The 23,339-nt window shown below is 33.3% G+C and overlaps 1 protein-coding gene and 1 non-coding gene across 2 annotated transcripts; both read right to left on the bottom strand.

The window, feature by feature from the left end:
* Window positions 1-812: 812 nt before the first annotated feature.
* TRNAI-UAU (transfer RNA isoleucine (anticodon UAU)) lies at window positions 813-886 on the bottom strand. The gene has a single exon. It is a non-coding gene; the product is annotated as a tRNA-Ile (tRNA).
* Window positions 887-6,241: 5,355 nt separating this feature from the next.
* LOC149496739 (uncharacterized) lies at window positions 6,242-7,103 on the bottom strand. Its single transcript, XM_089719911.1, has 2 exons — window positions 6,690-7,103; window positions 6,242-6,475 (listed from the first exon to the last, which is right to left on the bottom strand). The coding sequence occupies exons 1-2, from the start codon at window positions 7,101-7,103 to the stop codon at window positions 6,242-6,244; spliced, it is 648 nt and encodes a 215-aa protein (XP_089576037.1).
* Between the last annotated feature and the right edge of the window lie 16,236 nt (window positions 7,104-23,339).

The following is a 23,339-nucleotide window of genomic DNA, read 5'->3' as shown; positions in this document are numbered from 1 at the left end:
AACTAGACTCGACTCGATTCAATAGGATGTCACAAATAATTACATATTTGATAGATTATTTGAGAATTATTTGGATAATGATTATAAATTGAAGAACTTAGAAAGATTGAAGAGTATGATGTGATGATGATTGAAAATAACAGGGTATTGATAGTAAATTCAAAAAATCTAACTTCTATAAATATCCTTAACAATAGTCGTTTATAGTCATTGGGGGGTTAATTTGGAGTTTCAACAAAGTCTTTTTTAAAAAAATTTGTTGGAACCAGTGGAAACCCTCGATTCTAATTTTCATCAAAGTATTGTTAATAAATTTTAATCTTCCCATCAAATCGTCGGTTCTTTAAATTACCAGTTCATGATTTCAAAAATGTTGGAACTATAATCAGACTACGTCCTTTCAGTATCTTTTCCAGTTTAGATTTCATTGGTTCCAAGGACTAGAAAATAATCATGTCTAGCTTAGTGGTAAGTGCACGTACAATTTGACAATAAATCAAAATCCAAATCTCCTTTCCCAATATTAAAAAATAAACTAACATATTAACCTATAAACTTAACTGTTTTTTTTTTTTAATACCAAAAAATACTTTATGGGAAGATTAAAATTTATTAACAATTCTTTACAAATTACTCAACTACTATATCGATTACAAAAAGTTTCAGTCCTATACTTTACAAGTTACTAAATTATTATATCAATTTACAAAAAATACATCTAATAGTATTGCAGGTTTAGAAATTAATCCATCGAAGTATTTTTAATTGCGTTGTAAGTTTAATTGATTTTAGGTTTTGTTTTAAAAAAAAAATGGTCCCGGCGGGGCTCGAACCCGCGACCTTCGGCTCATAAGACCAACGCTCTAACCAACTGAGCTACGGGACCAGATATTTACTTCATGATTTATGATAATACAATATTAATTTACATGTGAAGTCATTGCTAGTACGAGATAAGTTGAGAAATCGATAGAATTAAAACCAAATTATAATTCAACATAATCACCTTGGTTTAATTTTTAACAATTTGAACGGATTTAAACTTGTTTGTTAGACTTGACTTAAACTGAACTCAATTAAAACATTCGACAAAAATTATTATAAAATCTTCAATTTTTACTTTGACTCATTAAATATTTTAACTTATAAAGTTGTATCTATTCAACACTTCAATTAAAAAAATTACTTATAAAACATTCCAGCTTATAAGATTAGATGGATTAAACGCTTATTAGACAACTGAAAGTATGAAAATTAAAAATTGTACTAACCAAACATCAAATTAAAGTTTTTATATAAAAGTTGAAAATCGTAAAACTGTTTTAGTGAAAAAGTATGTAATATTACTAAAATTCGTAAAACTGTTTTAGTCAAAAAAAAGTATGTAATATTACTCAAATTCGTAACTTTAGGTGTACAAAAAATTGCTTACAGAATTTAAAGTGGTTCTCAAGAGTTTTCATAGAAGAAAAAAAAGTTAAAGTGGAAATTTATGTATTTAATTAGCTGTTTTAAGACAGCAACTCAGTAAGTCTAATGTTGCCAACATACAAGACTAGGCAATTTAGGAAAAAAAATATAATTTTGAAATAATTCCTGAAAAATACATAACAAATATGATAGTTTGTTAATTTAAAAAATAAATATGATAATTTTTATGAGTAATGTTAAACGGCATGAATTGTACATAATGTTCTTAATATATTTAATTATTTTTTTAGTGGAGAGAAGTGAACTTTCTTTGATCAAATTAAATTATCAAATAAAAATGAACTGCTGCCTTGTCGCTATCACTGTCGTCGGACCGATGCTGGTCACCGTGCCTGGTGATCGAAAAATTGAATCAACCTAGAAGCTTGCAAACTATATATCAAAATGATGAGAATTTCATGAGCACCTCAATTGTACTGTCAATTTATATGAATTTTATCGATTTTATCAAAAGCCCCAACCTCAAAATCAAATTTTAACTCATATAATCCTTCACAAACTCCTTAAGTCAACACAAAATTAAGTTTACTTTATAGAGAATTATGAATTCAAGGTTATCTCAACAAGAATTATAACGAGTTTACAAAACCAACAGAAAATTCAAAAACAATAAAAATTGAATTTTGTATTCGGCAAAAATGAGAACTTGGTCAACCAAACGATGATAAAAAATATACTTATTGTAACCAGAGGAGTATTTTGCAAACTTATTCTCGTTATGCGATGGCCAAAGTTCGATTAGAGAATGAATGACGGTAAACCTCTTTCGCTTGACATAAATAAAAGAGGAGAGAAAGAAGAAAATGAGATTTTCTCTCTCCTCTTAAACTATTTATAGTCTAGTTTGGTCCGATTAGAGTTTGATTCGGTCTGAATCACAAAAATCTTGATTTCTTTAGTTGTCTAGCGGTTTAGCTTTTAGTATTGTAATTAGATTTTACATGCTTTCCTTTAATCACTAGAAGACTTTATATATCCACTAAAATGATGAGAATCTAAAAATAAGGCCATAAGTTTAGGAATTGAGATTCAATACCTTAATTTGAATATGTAATTAATCAATATCAAGATATTTCAAGTCACTGAAGTATAATTATAGCTTTTCTAATTACTAGCTACTATAATAATAATAATAATAATAATAATAATAATAATAATAACCATTTTACCATCAAAACAACGTAGTTTTGATTTAGTAAGTTTAAATCAATCCTTAACTAAAACTATGTAATGTTAACTATGCTAATTACACTACAAAAAAATTGGTAAATTACGAACAACAATCGGTCGCTAAATATAAGAAATCAGTCGCTAAATGGATGTAGCGACTGATTTGAGACAGAAATGAATGGTCGTAAAAGTGCTCGTCGCAAATAATTTTGCGACCGATTGTCTAAGTGGTCGCAAATTAACGACCGACTAATCGGTCACAAACTTATAAATATCGGTCGCTAATTAGCAATCGACTAATCAATCTCAAATTGGTCGCAAAAAGTGTCGGTTGCAATTATCAAACATGGTTGCAAATCGATCGCAAATGCTGAAATTGATTGATTGGTGATCTGTCGCAAATTTAAATTTAACGATTATAATTTCATTGCAGTTCGGTCGCTAGTTGGTCGCAAAATATAATTAGAGGCAAAAAAATATTTTAATGATATTAAAAACCATATTTTTTTCCGTTTGTCAAAAATCGACATATACATACATATCTCAAGCATCATCTGAAAAATTGACTGAATTCATCTTATAGAATAAGAAGATGGAGAGAACAACAAATACAAGAGAGGAACAAAAACAGAGGAATATTACAATACTGAAAAGAAGAGAAGAAGATTCTATAAAAAACTAACTACACCAGATGCTTTATACAGTTATTTTTGCACCTTTTACGGATACCAATGACACATCAATTTTAACTTTTAAAATCTATTACAACTCAACTTTCTCTCTCTTTATTTTCTGTAACAAATTTGGAACTCCTCAACTGTTTTTGTTATCAGCAAGAAGAAGGTATACTGCATGGGTTTTGTCACCTGCGTTCATTAACTGTGCGACACCGTTTTTCTTCTTTTGATCTCTTTCTTTCTTTTATAATGAAACGGTGTCGTTGGCTAATACTAGCCGTTACTAACAACGACTTCCTTCTTCAAACCATCAACATCTTCAAACCTCTGTTACCCCCCCCCCCCGTGAAGCTGGGCCATGGATGTCAGACATGCCCAGTTTGGACATGAGAAACTTAAAGTGAGAAGGGGAAAGGGATTTGGTATACAAGTCAGCAAGCTGCAGCTCTGTAGAAATAGGCATAAGATAAACAAGGCCAGAATTAACTTTTTCTCGAATAAAATGGCAATCTATCTCTATATGCTTCGATCGCTCATGAAAGGCAGGGTTAGCTGTGAGATAAATTGCTGATTGATTATCACAAAAGAGACTGATGGGTGCAGATAAATTATGACCAAGATCTGACAATATATAGCTCAACCATTGAAGCTCACAAGTTGTAACAGCAAGAGCTCGATACTCTACTTCTGAAGAGGATCTGGACACAGTCACCTGCTTCTTCGATCTCCAGTTGATCAAGGAATCTCCTAGGTAAATTGCATAACTTGTTATAGATCGCCTTGTATCAGGACAACCAGCCTAATCAGAGTCGCTAAAGGCAGTGAGTTTTGGTGTTGAACTAGCTTTATAGAATAAACCATTACCAGGACTAGATTTAACATATCTGAGAACCTTGAGCAAGGCCTGATAATGAGATGTTCTTGGTGCAGATAGAAATTGGCTTAAGGTATTGACAGCATAAGTGATGTTTGGCCTTGTGGTAGTGAGATATAAGAGCTGCCCCACTAGTTTTCTATAACCGGTTACATCACTCAACAAGTCACCATCATCTTTGGACAGTTTGACATTATAATCCATAGAAGAGGAGGAAGGCTTAACACCTAAAACTCCATACTCAGTCAGGAGCTCTAGTGCATACTTTCTCTGACATATATGCAATCCTGCTTTGACCTAGCAATTTCCAATCCAAGAAAGTACTGTAGCTTACCAAGATCTTTTATCTTGAATTTGGCATCCAGAGAAGCTTTGACAAAGTTAATCTCTGAAGAATCATTGCCTGCTAGAACAATATCATCAACATAAATCAATAAGGTAGTAAATTGTTCCCCTTTTGATTTAGTGAATAGAGAGTGATCTGATTGTGATTGTTGATAGCCAATAGCAACAAGAAAATCCGTTAACTTGTGAAACCATTGTCTACTAGCTTGTTTCAAGCCATATAAACTCTTCTGCAACTTACAAACTGAACCAACAGGAACCTGCAACCCTGAAGGAGCCTCCATATAAATTTCTTCATGTAAATCCCCATGAAGAAAAGCATTGTTTACATCAAGCTGCTCCAAAAACCACTCCTTCATTGTAGCTAAAGGTAAGAGAAGTCTGATAGTTGTAACTTTAGCTACAGGAGAAAAAGTATCAAAGAAGTCCTGGCCCTCACCCTATGTGTAACCCTTGGCAACAAGTCTTGCCTTGTGCCTCTCTACAAAACCATTTGACTTCAATTTTATTTTATACACCCATTTACAACCAATAGGCACCCTGTTTGGTGGAAGAGGAACCACAATCCATGTATTATTTAAAGCCAATATACGAAAGAACTATAAATGTAATTGACGCAGAACGGTTACGTGAATGGGATAAACTATTATACTCCGTCAAGAGTTTTGATCAATAACGTATGATCGGACGAAATAAATCGAGAAATAGATTCTCAAAGGAGTTTATTGACATGAATAATGATCAAAAGATAATGAATGAATTCATGATACAAAATAACCTATTTATAGGTTTAGGCTTAAGCAATTTAAAACCCTCAAAATAACACAAAGGAGTATAACTAGCAAAGCCCGAATAAGGGCGGTGACACGGGCGTGCTAGGGGTGGCACGGGCGTGCTGTGACTTCCAGAGGCTAGCACGGGGTGTGCTTGTCATGGCACGGGCGTGCCGCAAGTCGAATCGTAACTGGAACCATCAGCACATGCGTGCTTTTCATAGCACAGGCATGCTAGGATATTTCCAAAGGCTAGCACGGTCAGATCCTCTTGGCACGGGTGTGGGCGTGTTTTCAGCCTTGGGCGTGTTTTGAACTCCTAGAGTCTCGCACGGGCGTGCTAGGAGTGGCACGGCCGTGCATTTTTTTCTTTGATTTGCATCTATCCGAGTCTTCCAAATATTGAAATGCAAGTTGCTCTGCATCAATCCCCCCCCCCACTTTAAAAGAACTCAACCTCGAGTGATTATCGGGATAGAACGGAAATAAATCATCAACATTGAAAGTCCTAGAAATCTTCTTGTCTTTGGGCAAGTCAAGGACATAGGCATTATCATTAATCTTCTTAAGTATCTGAAATGGGCCAATCTTTTTTGAGTCAAGCTTCTTTTGTCCTCCGCCACGCTCCTTGTGAAGATATACCATGACCCAATCACCCACTGTAAAAGATTTATATCGCCGGTGTTTATCAGCTGCAGCCTTATATTTGTCATTGGCAGCAGTGATGAATTGCTGCACTTGTTTGAATACATCCACATGCTCAGAAGCTAAGTGATTAGCTGCAACGCTCTTTTCGATGCCTGCTGGAAGGGAAAGAAGATCAAGAGTATGTGTTGGTACCTTCCGATAGACAACTGCAAAAGGGGACATTTAGTGGAGCTATGGATGACACTGTTGTAAGCAAATTTTTCTTAGGCAAGAGCGAGATCCCACATCTTCTTCTTCTCGCTGCAAATACACCTCAGAAGATTTCCAAGAGTCCGATTCACTACCTCAGTTTGTCCGTCAGTTTGGGGATGAGCGGTGCTGCTGTAGTGAAGTTGAGTGTTGAACCTCTTCCACAAAGTTGTCCAGAAGTGAGCTAGAAACTTCGTGTCTCGATCAGATATGATTGTTTTGGAAATGCCCTGTAAACGCACAATCTCCTGGAAAAATAACTTCGCTATGTGTGATGCATCATTAGTTTGCTTTCAAGGAAAAAAGTGTGTCATCTTGGAGAATCTATCTACAACAACAAAGATAGAGTCAGCTCCGCATTGAGTTCGTGGGTTTAGGTTGTTCCGCTACAGTCAAAGGACTGAAAAGACCGGTGTTTTGAGAATAGCCCTTTTGTGTCTGGCAAACGGAACACCTTCGTACTAGCTTTCCTACTTCCTTCTTCAGCTGTGACCAATAGAATCGAGACTCCAAACCTGCAATATTTTTATCTCGTCCCAAGTGTCCACTCAATCCTCCACCATGGACTTCTCTGATTAACTTTTCTTGAAAGGAAGACCGAGGGATGCATAGTCTATTTTCTTTGAATAGGTACCCATCATGAATCAAGAAACCGTCAGTAGGCTGTTTAGCATCAATTTTTTCCCAAGTGTCAATAAAATCTTCATCCGAGGCATAAAGATCTTTAAGAAAGTCGAACCCAACAATCTCTTGCTTGATTGTGATCAATAAAGTTGCTCTCCTGCTTAAAGCATCTGCTACTGTGTTGCGTGCACCTGACTTGTGCTTGATGACATAATGGAAAGCACCAAAATAAGTTGCCCAACGTGCATGCATCTTGCTCACTTTCTTTTGAGTTTAAAAATGAGTCAGAGCATGATGATCAGTGTAAACAATGAACTCATGTCCCAACAAATAATGTTCCCATGTCTTGAAAGCTCGCAAAACTGAATACAATTCATGTTCATAAGTGGACCATTTCTGCCTAGTTTCATTCAACTTCTCGCTAAAAAATGCAATAGGCTTTCTAGATTGAGACAAAACACTACCAATTCCAACCCCACAAGCATCACAATCTACTTCAAACAGTTTGTCAAAGTCAGGTAGAGCAAGAATAGGGGCGGAAGTAAGCTTATCTTTGATTTCTTCGAAGCTCTTATTTGCAACTTCAGTCCATACAAACTGTCGAACGCTCTCCTTCTTCAAACAATCTGTAATGGGGGCTATGATGCTACTAAAGTTCCTGATAAACCGCCTATAAAAAGTGGCAAGACCATGAAAGCTGCGAACTTCATTGATGTTCTTAGGAATAGGCCAATTTCGAATGGTCTTAATTTTTCTGTCATCAACATGAATTCCTTCCGAGCTAACAACATACCCAAGAAATAGAATCCGCTCCGTCATAAAGCTACACTTCTTGAGATTGATATACAATTCGTTTTTCTGCAAAGCTTCCAACACCCTTCAAAGGTGTTGAATGTGTTCTTCCTTGTTGCGACTGAAAATCAGAATATCATCAAAATAAACAACCACAAATTCGCACAGGAAAGGGCGTAAAACCTGAGTCATAAGTCGCATGAATGTGCTTGGTTCATTAGTCAATCCAAATGGCATAACCAACGACTCATATAGCCCTTCCTTGGTCTTGAATGCAGTCTTCCATTCATCTCCCTCCTTGATTCTGATTTGATGGTACCCGCTGCGAAGATCTATTTCGGAGAATACTATAAATCCTGACTGCTGGTCTAGCATATCCTCCAGACGAGGAATAGGAAATCGATACTGCACTGTGATTTTGTTTACTGCTTGACTATCCACAGACATCCTCCAAGTCCCATCCTTTTTTGGTACTAATAAAGCAGGAACCCCACAAGGACTAATACTCTCCCGGATATGACCCTTCTTCAATAATTCTTCCACTTGTTCTTGAAGGATCTGAATTTCCTTTGGGTTCATCTTATGGTGGGGCAAGTTTGGTATCTTCGATCCAGGGATGAAATCTATTTGATGTTGAATGTCACGCAAAGGTGGGAGTGTCGAGGGTTCTTCTATGTCAATGTGAAATTCATCAAACAGCTCTTTGATTGGTGGTGGTATTAGTGCCTCTTCATTAAGGTCTGCCTCTGGTTTGATCAATAATGGCAATGCACCTCCAGACTTCTCAATTGCACCTGATAACTCATGTACACTAGAAGAAAAAGTTACCATGGATTTCCCCTCCACTTTAGAAGCTTTGGAAGAAGATCCGGAAGGTAAGACAATGATCTTCTTATTCTTCCAAGTAAAAAAGTATGAATTCTCTCTTCCCTTTTGCAATGCATCCACGTCAAACTGCCATGGACGTCCCAATAGTACTTCGCAGGCATCCATGTCCACAACATCACAATTGACACAGTCTGAGTAAGATTTTCCCATTGAGATGAGAACCTTGCAAACCCAGTTTACTTCCAATAATCTTTAATCCACCCTACCTTGTATGGTGAAGGGTGTGGTTCAGTCGGTAAACTGAGCTTTTCAACTAACGGCTTTGCTATCAAATTCTCACAACTGCAACTGTCAATGATAAGTCAACACACTGCTTCGTCGATTCTACATTTAGCTTGAAAGATTTTTCTCCGTTGAGTGTCACTTTCTTCTTTCGGAGAGTAAAAATTATTTTGATCACATATGTTACTTCACTGTCTTTTGAACCTTCCAATGACCCATCTTCTTCATCTTCCACTTCTTCAACCTCAGTTACCTCATCGACTACATTAACTTGTCGACGCCCATCAGTAGCACCCCTACGCTCTGGACAAACATTAGAGGTATGCCCTTGCTTTCTACATCGGTAACAATAGTCTCTGGTTGGTTTCTGGTACGGGTTAAGTTTGTTATTTCTGTCTACTATAGGAGCTTTATCCTGGGAGTCTTTCTTTTCCTCGGTTAAGGTTGGTTGTGAATTGTAGTTATTATAGGGGCTGTTGCTCTTGAATTCTGTACTCTGGGATTTTTATTAAACAGTTGATTTCCGGATGAGTATGGTTCTCTGAAATTCTGGGTACAACTAGACGGTTGTCTAGGCTGCTAATTAATTTGATCCTCTGCATGTTTGGCCATCTCAATTGCATCTACCAATGTGAAAATCACAGCTACACCCATCATACACATGATATCATGGTTCAATCCCCTCTGGTAATGAGCTACTTGCTGGGATTCGGTTTCACAATTGTCACACGAGCCTGTAGTCTCAAAAACTCTTCTGTATGCTCATCAACTTTTTGGTTTCCCTGAAAACAATCATGGTACCTGTTGTACAGAATTTGAGAGTGATCACTGGGGAGGAAACGTTGCTCAATCATCTGTTTCATTAAAATCTAATCCCGCACAGGTTCAATCCTTCGATGATGGCATTCATATTGAACGAAATGCCACCATGCTGCTCCACCTCCTTTTAATTTATAAGCTATGATGGAAACCTTGCATTCATCCTCAACGTTCATGACCTCAAAGAATCGTTCAACCTCCACTAGCCAATCAAGGGTGCTTTCAATATCTAACGATCCTTAGAAAGGTTGAAGATATACCATTATCTTGTATCCTTCATGAAAGTTGTCACCATTGCCTCAGTAATCTCGGCCTCCAGCATAACAATTTTGGCATCTTGTAAAGTCTGGTTGCTACTGATTCGGTCCTGCTGCTGCAGCTGCATGTTGATGGTTGCCCTATTGAATCAAGAGAGTCAACTGTCTAATCTGTTCAGTTAACTCGTCGAATTTTGCCTCTATGGCTGTGAGTCGTGCTTCATGATTTTCGACTATAGAGATACTTTGCCTTTCGGCTCTGATACCAACTGACGCAGAATGGTTACGTGAATGGGATAAACTATTATACTCCGTCAGGAGTTTTGATCAATAACGTATGATCGAAAGAAATAAATAGAGAAATAGATTCTCAAAGGAGTTTATGTGGGTCCCGTATATGTATGGCACAACCCAAGAAGAGGGGTGAATTGGGTTTTCTAAAATAATTTTAGATTTAAAAAAATAAAGAATTTTAAGTGCAGCGGAAAAATAGAAAACTTGTGAGAATAAATTATGGATTAGAACTTCCTCACAATGTTCTATAGACAGACTATGCAAAGAGCAGCTATTAATTACAACTGCTTCACAATGTCTTATTCAATATTAAAACTTCATTATGACGGAAAGCTATTGTATTTAGAACTTCCTCATAAAGTTTAGAAAATCATATAAAACTGTGTGAGAGACAGTTATTGAAATTAGAACTGCTTCACAGAGCTTTAATCAAGTTTAGAAAACTGATTAGAAACCCAAGTAGTGAAATATACTGAAATAGAAGAACAGTTTAGAACTTGGTACATTCACTTATCAGAATTCCAGAGTTTTAATATTCAGAGAAGATAAGACTTATTCCAGTTTTAGAACATCAGAACCATTAACAACTTTTAGCATTTCTAAAATATAAACAGAAGTGTAAGTAAAATAGTATCAAACAAAACTTCAGAAATTAAAAAGATCAACACAATGATTTATATTGGTTCGGCACTAACTTGCCTACATCCACTCCCCAAAACTCATCTTGAGATCCTCAACTATGTTATCTCTTTTTAAGGGTAAGAGACAAACCAACAGTACAAGGCAATAGATCAACACCTAGATCTACCCTTTATCCCACTAGATTTTCCAAAGGTTCTAGTTACCCTCAACCCTTTCTGTTTTTGGCAGAGTACAAAAACTCAATTCAAGACATTAGAATCTCTCTCACGGAGAAGGTTGCTTGATAACCTCTTTCACAATAGCTTCTAACCTAAGCTATTACACAATTGTCTATCAAATAAAAACCTATCTACTAAAGATTACAGAATCTAAATAGACAGACAGAAATGCAAGTATAAGCACAGGAAAAACAGTTTTTTAGATTAGAAAATCGTTTAGAACACAGAACTGTTTTTCAAAAGTAGTGATTATAGAAATTCTTTTCTCTTTTAAAGATAACAACGTAAAGTATAAAGATGAAGAGAAAAACGGGGGTAGAGAGTCAGTTTGAGAGATAAAAGATGTGATCAATAGGTGAATACTCTTAAAACGAAAACTCTTTCTTCCACTTAGTTCAAAGAGTGAAAAATCCTTTTTATAGAGAGATTTGTGACTCTCATTTTTAGAAAGTGGATATTTCATTTTGAAATCAGAATATTTTCTTTCCATATTTAGAAGATACGAGAATCTTAGTTACCAAAAATTTGTTTTATCCTTTTGGTAAGAAAATAAGAGACGATCTTCCTTTCCTTAAACATAAAGATTTTTCGAAAGCAATTTATTTGAGAAATATTTTTCTAAAAGATTCTACTTACTAAAACGAAAAGAATAAGATCTTCCTTCGTTTTAGGTAAGAGAATAAATTAAAATTCTTTAGATCTTCAAAGAGTATTTCCGAAAAAGAAAGCATACGATTTATTACCAAAATCGTTAGAGACATAATCTCTTTTAATTTTAGGTAATTAAATCATTTTGATTTCTTTTAAAGGAATTTCGAAAACAACTATGAAGAAAAGATTTATTTTGAAGAATCTAATTTTCAAAAAATATTTTTGATGAGAGAAAGATTAGTTTTTGTGCTTATAGATGATTTTTCTCTCTATCCTCCAATGTATCCTAGATGCCTAACCACTAGGGTCTTCAGATATCTTCACATACTATGGATTTTTGTAGGACTTGCCTTGTTCATTTTCTTTCCATAAGAATTCTGCATAGAATAATATTAGCACAAATAATATAATTTAAATTATTTGTTTTGTTTTAATCATCAAAATTCCGAGATTAGAATTTGACCCTTGAGCCAACAATCTCCCCCTTTTTTATGATGACAAAACCAATAAATTTAGCAAACATAAAAACATGTGCTCCCCCTAAATTTTATGCATATAAGTTCTAAGCATGCCAAAAGATCTTAATATGAAGCGAAATTAGAACATGTATTTTGCTCCCCTGAATAAATGCAATAAAACTATTTGTGAAACTTAAAACTAGGGAGACATTTTAGAAACTGATTTTAGAACTAGCAAAGATAGACAAGATACTCTAAGTTCTAATAATCACAGCATGTGATATTCTAAGTTCTAATAATCAGAGCATAAGATACTCTAAATTCTAATAATCAGAGCATATGATCAGAACAATAGAATAGAAACTAATATTAGGAATAGAACAAAATAGAACATATACCAAGATTAGAAAATAATAAACACTAAGATATAAGTACTCTGGTCACCACATAGGAGTACGTACCAAAATATCCAAAACATCCTGCATTCTCCCCCTTTTTGTCATCATACAAAAGGGTTAGAAAAGATCAGAGCATAATAAAAAGAAAATTAAATAGAGTTTAAACAATATATCCTATAGAAAATATTCATAACACAGAAATCAGAGAGGCTTAAGATCAGTTCTAAGTCTTTTAGAACTTCTTAGATTCTGAGCAGGAGCGGTTTCAGAAGAGCTTTCTAGCCGTTTAAAAGAAGGGTGCAATGGAGGCTTTCTTCCATGAGTCCTATGTTTACCCGTAGTATGCTTAACTTTCTTTGGTTTCTCTGAGGTGGGAGTGTAAGGTGTTCCTTTAACTTTCAAAGTAGCTAGCTTTCTTTCACTGACATCTTTCATTCTTTCCAATGACTCAATGAGAGACTGATTCTGTTCAATCACAGTCTTGCAATGTTTTATTGCCTCATCAAGTTCCTTATTATGCTCTTCTATAAGCTCTCTTTCCATCCTTCCTAGCATAGCTTCCTTACGCCTTTGAGCTGATAAGTACTTAGATTCTTTTTCTGTTTTGACCTCAGTTGACTTTTCTTCATCACTTAATTCCAGCTTTTCTATCTCAGCATCACTGACTTCTTCTACTTTCTTTCCTTTTTCAACCTTTCAGACTCCTTTTTCTCTTCTGTTTCCTCCTCTTTTTTTGATTCTTCTTCCTTCTCAACTGTTTTCTCTTCTTCTGTCTCTTCCTTCTTTTCTTCTCCTCTTGTTTCCTCTATCTTTTCTTCCTTCTCTATTTCTCCCACTTTAGCTTTTCCTTTCTCTTCTTTCTTCTTCTCAGCCTCTTCTTTTCCTTTCTTTTCTTTCTCAACTTCTTCTTTTTCTATCTTTTCTTTTCCAGCTTCTTCTTTTCCTTTTTCTTCTTTCTCAGTTCCTTCTTTTCTTTTCTATTCTTTCTCTTTTTCTTCTTCACCTTCTTCATCTTTCATTTTTAACGACCCACTGTCTAGCTTTGAGACATTATACCCATCACTCTCCTTTAAATTAACATTCAGAAATTCAAACACTGGTGTAAGTACCATTCCATAGGGCAGTTTCTTAGGGTTATTCAGCATTTTGTCAAAGATAGTATGACATAAGTTGAGAGGTTTATTCTCAACTATGTGCCACATAATGCATAACTCAACCTGATTCACATATGTAAGTGAAGTACTTTTGGGATAAATGTAATACACAATCAGTTTGTATAGCCATTTCATGCTATCTGTCAAGTTTGAGCATTCAATAGTGCCCAGTTTGTCTGCAAAACCCCTTTTGACAAATTTCTTCACAAATTCTTCCTTTTTGTACTCACTAACCCTAGAAATATCCTTAATCTTTGTCACCCTAGACCCAGTATTTGGCGAATCAAAAATCTTGCTCAATTCAGCGTAAGACAACGCTTTGATCGCACCCTTAAGCTTTACAGAAATCGACTCTGTTCCACTAACCTTAAGAGAACCGTAGAACTCTTTGACTAAACTTTCATAACACAGTCTATTTAACGATAGAAAACTCATCCAACCTTGAAACTCAAAGAGTTCCTTGAAATCAAACTCATTACTACCAAAAAATTTCAAATCAATGACATACGAACGCATGAGAGGATATGGTGAGAGGACAGATTTACCTTTGTCGCGTGCCCTAGCTACTTGTTTCTTTGAAGTAGCAGTTTCTGTTTTTCCTTCCTTTGGTTCCTAATCTGGCTTTTTCTGTTTTGACTCCTTTTGCTCATATTTCTTTGAAAGCCTTTTTAGGAGTTGAAGTTCTTGCTTAGTTAAGGAATCGGATAAGGAGGTGGAACTTGATTTGGCCATTGTTAAGAACAGCTTAGGGTTTTGTTAGCAAGAGAGCGACAGAAAAAATATGAAGTAGTTAATAGAGAGACAAGAACACTTAAGTGGAGGAAGAAATCGAAAATAAAGAACAGTTTTTAAAAAAATTGAAAACGATAAATAGAATAAAAGAAATAAAATAATAAAAATAATAAAATAATAAACTGCCAAAGCACTAAGGATACGAAACATAATAAAACAAACACACACAATAAATTAACTGTTTTTGGATTTGGTCTAAAGCAAGATTCTGATAGTGATATTAGAAAGTCATATCAGAGCAATATGTGTTTCTTCTTTAGACAAAAACGTATTTCATAAAAAAGTTAGAACATAGCAGGTCCTTTATTTTCGAATATAGAAAGCAGTTTAGAACATACTTACGGAGTTCTAAAGTTATGAGTTTAGAACTAACATACCAAGTTCTCTTCTATTTGAGCAGAATTGACTTTCATTCAAGGGTTTAGTAAAGATATCTGCCAATTGCTTTTCCGTAGGAATGAACTCAATTATTATGTCACCTTTTTGTACATGATCACATATGAAGTGATGTCTGAGTTCTATGTGCTTGGTTCTAGAATGCTGAACTAGATTTTTAGATAAATTGATGGTGCTCATGTTGTCACATTTGATTGGCACTGTTTCTAATTTTAGTCCATAGTCCGCCAACTATTGTTTGATCCATAGAACTTGTGCAACACAACTTCCAGCAGCAACATATTCCGTTTCTATAGTAGAAAGAGCAACGATGTCTGTTTCTTGCTAAACCATGATATAAAGGCACTACCTAGAAATTGAATAGTCCCAGACGTGCTTTTTCTATCTATTCTGCTTCCTGCAAAATCAAAATCACTATACCCAACAAGATCAAATGTATCACCTTTAGAATACCACAGACCCAGATTAGAAGTTTCACAAAGATATCTTAATATTCTTTTTACAGCAATTAAATGAGATTCTTTGGGACACGATTGAAATCTAGCACATAGACAAACACTAAAATGTATGTGTGGTCTGCTTGCCGTTAGATATAGTAAAGAACCAATCATACTTCTAAACAATTTGATATCCACATCCTTACCGTTTTCATCTTTTTCTAATTTTGAGGATGGACTTATTGGTGTACTACATACCTTGGCATTTTCCATTTTCAATCGTTTCAACAATTCTCTAGTATATTTTTCTTGATTAATGAAAATTCCATTCTCACATTGTTTGATTTGAAGTCCAAGGAAGAAGTTTAATTCTCCCATCATACTCATTTCGAACTCACCCTGCATAATCTTAGAAAATTCCTTACATAGAAGATCATTAGTAAACCCAAAGATTATGTCATCAACATAAATTTGTACAACTAGAATGTCATGTGCTTTATTTTTGATAAATAGTGTTGTATCAACCTTTCCTTTTGAAAAATCATTTTCTAATAGAAACTTACTCAATCTTTCATACCAAGCTCTAGGAGCTTGCTTCAAACCATAAAGAGCTTTAGTAAGTTTGTAAACATGATTAGGTTTATCAAAAATTTTAAAACTAGGAGGTTGTTCTACATACACTTCTTCATTTAGAAAACCATTTAGAAAAGCACTCTTCACATCCATTTGATATAACATGAAGTTTCTAAAACATGCAAATGCACAAAGCATTCTAATGACCTCAAGTCTAGCAACCGGGGCAAAGGTCTCATCAAAATCGATGCCTTCCTCTTGGTTGTACCCTTGAGCCACTAATCTTGTTTTATTTCTCACAACGTTACCTTATTCATCAAGCTTATTTCTAAACACCCATTTTGTTCCAATAACAGAATGGTTTTTAGGTCTAGAAACAAGTTTCCAAACTTGGTTTATCTCAAATTGATTTAGCTCTTCTTGCATGGCAAGAATCCAACCTTCATCATTTTGAGCATCTTTTAAATTTTTAGGTTCTAATTGAGAAACGAAAGCAACATTACCAAAATATCTTTTAAGTTGAGCTCTAGTCATCATCCTTTCTGAGGGATTATCCATAATGTCTTCTTGGGGATGATACTTATGAAATCGCCATTCTTTTGGTAATTGAGAATCTTCATTTTCTCTTTCTGGCGTTTGACTTTCAACTATATTCTGATCTTCATGTTCAACTTCTGGTTCAGCCTGATTATCAGTGTTCTACTCACTTTCTGGCTGTTCTAGTTGTTCTGATTGTTCATTCTACTTTTCATGATTAGAATCTACAACATCATCACTTTCTAATGTTCTAGATGCAGAGTCAGATTCATCAAACACAACATGAATAGATTCTTCTACAACTAGAGTCTTTTTATTAAATACTCTATATGCTTTACTATTACTAGAATATCCTAGAAAAATACATTCATAAGATTTAACATCAAATTTAGCAAGATAATTTTTCTTGTTATCTAGAATAAAGCATTTGCACCCAAAAATGTGAAAATAACCTATATTTGGTTTTCTACATTTGTATAGCTCATATGGAGTCTTTTTAAGTTTAGATCTTACCAAAGCCCTATTTAGAATGTAACAGGCAATGTTAACTGCTTCTGCCAAGAAATACTTTGGTAGTTTAGAATCACTTAGCATGGTTCTGGCCATTTCTTGAAGTGTTCTATTCTTGCGTTCCACTACTCCATTTTGTTGAGGTGTTCTAGGTGCTGAGAAGTTATGGAAGATTCCTGACTCATTGCAAAAAGCATTGAATTTCTAATTTGCAAATTCTCCTCCATGATCACTTCTAATTGCTGAGATGTTGTATCCTTTCTTATTTTGTATTCTCTTGCAAAGATGAAGAAACATGTCATATGACTCATCCTTATTTCTAAGGAAGAGTGTCTAGGTGAATCTAGAGTAATCATCTACAATAACAAGAGCATAGAATTTTCCTCCAAGACTAGAAGGAGTAATTGGACCGAATAGATCAAGGTGTAGCAATTCTAAAGGTCTAGAAGTAGCAACCATGCCCTTGGATTTAAAAGATGTTCTGGTTTGTTTGCCCATTTGACAAGCATCACAAATGTTATCTTTTTCGAATTTCAACTTTAGCAAACCTCGAACCAAATCTTTCTTAGACAGTTTAGAAATAAGATGCATGCATGCATGTCCAAGTCTTCTATGCCATAACCAACTAGAATTATCAACAGAAACTAAACTTATATCCTGGTTATGCATATCAGAGAGATCTACTAGGTATATATTTCCAAACCTTTCAGATTAGAAAATCGTTTATAACACAGAACTGTTTTTCAAAAGTAGTGATTATAGAAATTCTTTTCTCTTTTAAAGATAACAACGTACAGTATAAAGATGAATAGAAAAATGGGGGTAGAGAGTCAGTTTTGAGAGATAAAAGATGTGATCAATAGGTGAATACTCTTAAAATGAAAACTCTTTCTTCCACTTAGTTCAAAGAGTGAAAACTCCTTTTTATAGAGAGATTTGTGACTCTCGTTTTTAGAAAGTGGATATTTCATTTTGAAATCAGAATATTTGCTTTCCTTATTTAGAAGATATGAGAATCTTAGTTACCAAAAATTTGTTTTATCCTTTTGGTAAGAAAATAGGAGACGATCTTCCTTTCTTTAAACATAAAGATTTTCCAAAAGCAATTTATTTGAGAAACATTTTTCTAAAAGATTCTACTTACTAAAACGAAAAGAATAAGATCTTCCTTCGTTTTAGGTAAGAGAATAAATTAAAATTCTTTAGATCTTCAAAGAGGATTTCTGAAAAAGAAAGCATACGATTTATTACCAAAATCGTTAGAGACATAATCTCTTTTAATTTTAGGTAATTGAATCATTTTGATTTCTTTTAAAGGAATTTCGAAAAGAACTATGACGAAAAGATTTATTTTGAAGAATCTAATTTTCGAAAAATATTTTTGATGAGAGAAATGTTAGTTTTTGTGCTTATAGATGAATTTTCTCTCTATCCTACAATGTATCCTAGATACCTAACCACTAGAGTCTTTGGATATCTTCACATACTATGGATTTTGGTAGGACTTGGCTTGTTCGTTTTCTTTCCATAAGAATTCTGCATAAAATAATATTAGCACAAATAATATAATTTAAATTTATTTTTTTTTGTTTTAATCATCAAAATTCCGAGATTAGAATTTGACCCTTGAGCCAACAGTTTATTGATATGAATAATGATCAACAGATAATGAATGAATTCATGATACAAAATAACCTATTTATAGGTTTAGGCTTAAGCAATTTAAAACCCTAAAATAACACAAAGGAGTATAACTAGGCAAAGCCCGAATAAGGGCGGCGGCACGGGAATGCTAGGGGTGGCACGGGCGTGTTGGGACTTCCAGAGGCTAGCACGGGATGTGCTTGCCATGGCACGGGCTTGCCGCAAGTCAAATCGTAACTGGAACCATCAGCACGGGCGTGCTTTTCATGGCACGGGCGTGCTACGACATTTCTAGAGGCTAGCACGGTCAGATCCCCGGTGGCACGGGCATGGGCGTGTTTTGAGCCTTGGGCATGTTCTGAACTCCCAGAGTCTCACACGGGCATGCTAGGAATGGCACGGCCGTGCGTCTTTTTTCTTTGATTTGCATCTGTCCAAGTCTTTCAAATATTGAAGTGCAAGTTGCTCCGCATCAGTAATGTACTATACAAAATATGAAAAAAATCAACGACAATCTAAGAAGCATCATCCTCTTCCATGTGTACTGCGTCCTCGACTACGACCTCTACGCGAACCACTGCTGGACAAGTCTAAATCAACCGACCTGCCTCTAGCCATTTGTACTACAGATAACAGAACCTACATATGTATATATACAATTATATAAATTGTAGAACATGTGATAAATATGTATAGAGGTAACAATATATATATAAACTTACTAAGGTTATTTCTAACTAAGGTTAACTATATATATGCAAACTTACTACAATATCAATAAGTGTACGATTCCTCATTTTCAGTTTTCAAAAAAATTTCGGCAGCACTTTCGGCATAACATAATCAAATCTCAAGTCAAAACACACTCACATAAACATTTCTATATAATTCCAACATATTTCCAAAGTCAAAATGGCTATTACTAGGCCTCCAACTCAAATGCATCATTCATGTGATTTCCACTCAAATGACAAGAGCTTATCAATATAAAGTAATTTCAAAAATATAAATTTCAATACATCATCGCAAATTAGATTTTATAAAATATTTCAATTGACTATGTAGCTTGATTATCTTATTTTCTTTCATTTTCTTTTAGACTACAATTGATTCAATACAATAATCAAATTTTAATTTATATTCGATACTACTTAATTTGATTAGTATTTCATTAGTTTGATTAGTATAAAATATTTCAATGCTACTTAGTTTGATTAGTCAAAAATATTTCAATACTACTTAATTAGTTTGATTAGTATAAAATATTTCAATACTTAGTTTGATTAGTAAAAATTTTGATTAGTATTTAATTACACTCATTATTTTTTTTTTACAAATTATAATTATTTCAATACTATAACGTATTTCTTGCACCAAATACTATAACTTTTGTTATAAATTACACTCATTAATTTTTTTTCTTATAAAATACAACAAAATCAACATAAAATAAAATACATAAAGAACAAAACTTAAAAACTTAATCAAATTTTCCAACAAATCCTATTTACAATAAAAAATATATCATCCATTTAAAATTACAACAAAAAATCTACAATCCAAAATAAACAAATTTGAGGAAAAAAAAGTACCTCAGGTGAGTTTCAAATGAAATTGCCACAACAACCAGCTATAAAGCAATAGCATAGCCTGTAGGGAACTACAAAAAAAATATATTTCCTCAAGTTTATTAAACAACTAAAACTTACAAATTAATTCATATATTATTCTAATCTTGCTTAGTTAGCTTCCCTTGATAAAAGTAGCTTTAGGAATGAGTAAATAACATTTACACTTTAGTTTGGATATCCTTTGCTTCAAACAAGTAAATTACATGCAAAATGAAGTGTAATTTCAAAACTGACTCACTAGAGTAATAATAATATTGAAAGAAGAATCAGCAATCAAAGATCATCAGATACAAGGTTAAAAGGAGGAAAGAATCTGATAGAGATATAATTTTCAATCTATTTTATTCTCTCTTTATATAATTTCTTTTTTTTAAAATAAAAATCCAAATTATTAATGCACTTTCGGTCGCAAAATTCGGTTTCAAAACCACAAAATTCGATCGCAAATTCAGTTTTTTAAAAAATTTCAGCAGCATTTCGACATAAAATAATCAAAACTCAAGTCAAAACACACTCACATAAACACTTCTATATAATCCCAACATTTTCCAAAGTTAAAATGGCCACTATTAAGCCTCCAACTAAAAGTTATCATTCATGTGATTTTCACTCAAATAAAAACACAAATCAACATAAAGCAATTTCAAAAAAATAAATTTCAATACACCCATTAATTTGATTACTATAAAATTTTATTAGTATTAGATTACACTCATTAATTTTTTTTTTACAAATTACAATTATTTTTAATAATTGTGCATTATTTTTTACAATTTAGATTTAAGGTCATTTTTCTATTATCCATTCATTAATACAATTTTACAACAAAAAATATTATCCATTCATACAAAATTACAACCAACAAAAATTATATAAAAAAAGCAAATACATAAAGAACAAAACTTAAAAACTTCATCAAATTTTCCAACAAATCTTGTTTACAACAAAAAAAATATTATCCATTAATAATTACAACAAAAAAATCCACCAACATTCACACAAAATAAAAAATAATTTACAAAAACAAATAGCAAATAACAAAATCAACATAAATAAAATAAAATTTCAGTTACTTTGCAACATAAAAAAAAAAACACAAAATAAAAGGATAAGAGCACCTACCTGACCAGGCGACCGATATGTCTTCTCCAGCGACAATGGCAACGTCTGGTGACAGCAACAGCAAATGGCGACCGGATAAAATGGTGGAAGGGGGAACTATCTGCTGGAAACAGAGAGAAAACAGGAGACCAAGGTGCGTTGCGCTCGTGACCAAGGCAACCCAGGGGCTATAAAACCCTAATTTTTTGCGACTGACCAAATCATTCAAAAATTGATCGCAATTTTTAATCCTGCGATGTTGTTTTGTAATCAAACAAATTGCAATCAATTTGCGACCAATACAGTCGGTCGGAAAAATATTGGTCACTAATCCCTTGCAAACCAGAAACCAAATTTGGCGCTAAACTATAGCGTGCAATTTTGCAATGGACTGTGAAACGGTCGCAAATTCGATCACTGATTCATCGCAATGAGGCCGCAAAGTAGAAACCAAACTGGCAAGAGTTATTACCACTAGAATTAGCAACATATATTCATGCGGTCGCAATTCCATTGCTAAATTTGTCGCAGTTTGGTCGCAAATCCGTCGGTGACTGTTAAATCTCTGTTACTTCAACATTCATCGCAATTGGTCGCAATATTGTGACCGACCTCCATCGATCACAAAAATTGGTGGCAAAAGCGCATTTTTTATTTTTTGTAGTGTTATCATTCCCATTCTAATTGTATCACAATTATAGACATTCTAATTGTAACTAACATTATAACCAAACTTAATATTAACTTCTATTATATGATTATAACTATTATGGCTAACAATAGTATAATTATAAAGTTTTATAATTATTACTAATTTATAATCAAACTTATTCATATTCTAATAATAATATTATATACTATAGTACAATTATAACTATTATTATAATTATAGTATTATAATGAAACTTAATACTAGCTTTTATTATATGATTATGACCATTATAATTATTATTATCATTATAATAGTACTATAATTATAGAATTTTAATTATTACTAATTTATAATCAAACTTATTCATATTCTAACAATATTGTATACTAGTATAATTATTAATTATTAATTATAATTGTAATCATAGTCAAACAAACCAAATTAAAATGGTTCTCTTTGATAGTATTAGGCATTATATCTACTAGGTATTATAATGCTAAGTGTAATTACAATACTAAGAGGACTTATAATCTTTTGAAAAATGAATAATACTAATAACACTAATACACAAAATTGTTAGAATATAATAGATTTTACTATAAACAATTAATAATTAGAAATTTTAAAATTATGGCATTAATAGAATGATAGTGGTAATTATAATAGTTAGGGAAAATAATTATTTCGTCCTTGAGATTTATCATAATTATCTAGACAGTCCCTGACTTTTATACAAATATTTATAACGTCCCTTAGGTTTGCTTCTGTCATACGTAGTAGTTCTTTACATAAAAACACACTTTTTGCCATTAATTTTTTATAGAAGACCAAAATACTCTAAATTATCTAACTGGCACAGTTTCTCCAATCTTACTTTCTTTATTTCCAGCATTCACAAAAATGTAAACATAAATAATACCCATATATAAAAAAGCTCAAAATTAAAGAAAGAGATAAGTAGTATCTTAATTGAAGATCAATTCCCAACTAATGAAGTTGGATCCATAATAACCTAGCAAGAAATAAAACTGGTGAATGAAAAATAAAGATTACAAATATTTGAAAAAAAATGGACTTTTTTAGATAATTAAAAAATTAAACCCAAAAAAAAAAAGCAAAAAGAAAGATGCAATTGAGATTCAAAGCTAAGAGCAAGTAAAAAAAAATTGTTTTGGACCCTTGCATAGATATCTAATCCTTTTTGGTTTCAATCACATCTCACACTATATATTTTTTTTTTATCAAAATACATATTTGCTACTGTAATCCACTATAATTGTAGATCAAATGTATTTGTTGCTATAAAACCTTTAGAAATTAAAAGAGAGTAAGAAAGGAAAGTGACATTTTTACTGAGGAAAAAATCAATATAAACAAAGAAATTACTATAATATGAAAAAAAAATACACAAATATAAGTAAA

This window comes from Jatropha curcas, chromosome 4, assembly GCF_041381405.1.
Source record: "Jatropha curcas cultivar XTBG-Jc1 chromosome 4, XTBG_Jcur_1.0, whole genome shotgun sequence".
Taxonomy (NCBI): Eukaryota; Viridiplantae; Streptophyta; class Magnoliopsida; order Malpighiales; family Euphorbiaceae; genus Jatropha; species Jatropha curcas.
This window is presented reverse-complemented; position numbering and strand designations above follow the sequence as displayed.

What these genes read in the sequence shown, in the direction of transcription:
- LOC149496739 (XM_089719911.1), bottom strand. Translation starts at nt 7,103, where the DNA reads ATGCATGCACGTTGGGCAACTTATTTTGGTGCTTTCCATTATGTCATC. An exon ending in AGAAGGAAGTAGGAAAGCTA is followed by an intron (nt 6,476 to 6,689) that starts GTACGAAGGTGT and finishes TTATTTTTCCAG; the next exon opens with GAGATTGTGCGTTTACAGGG.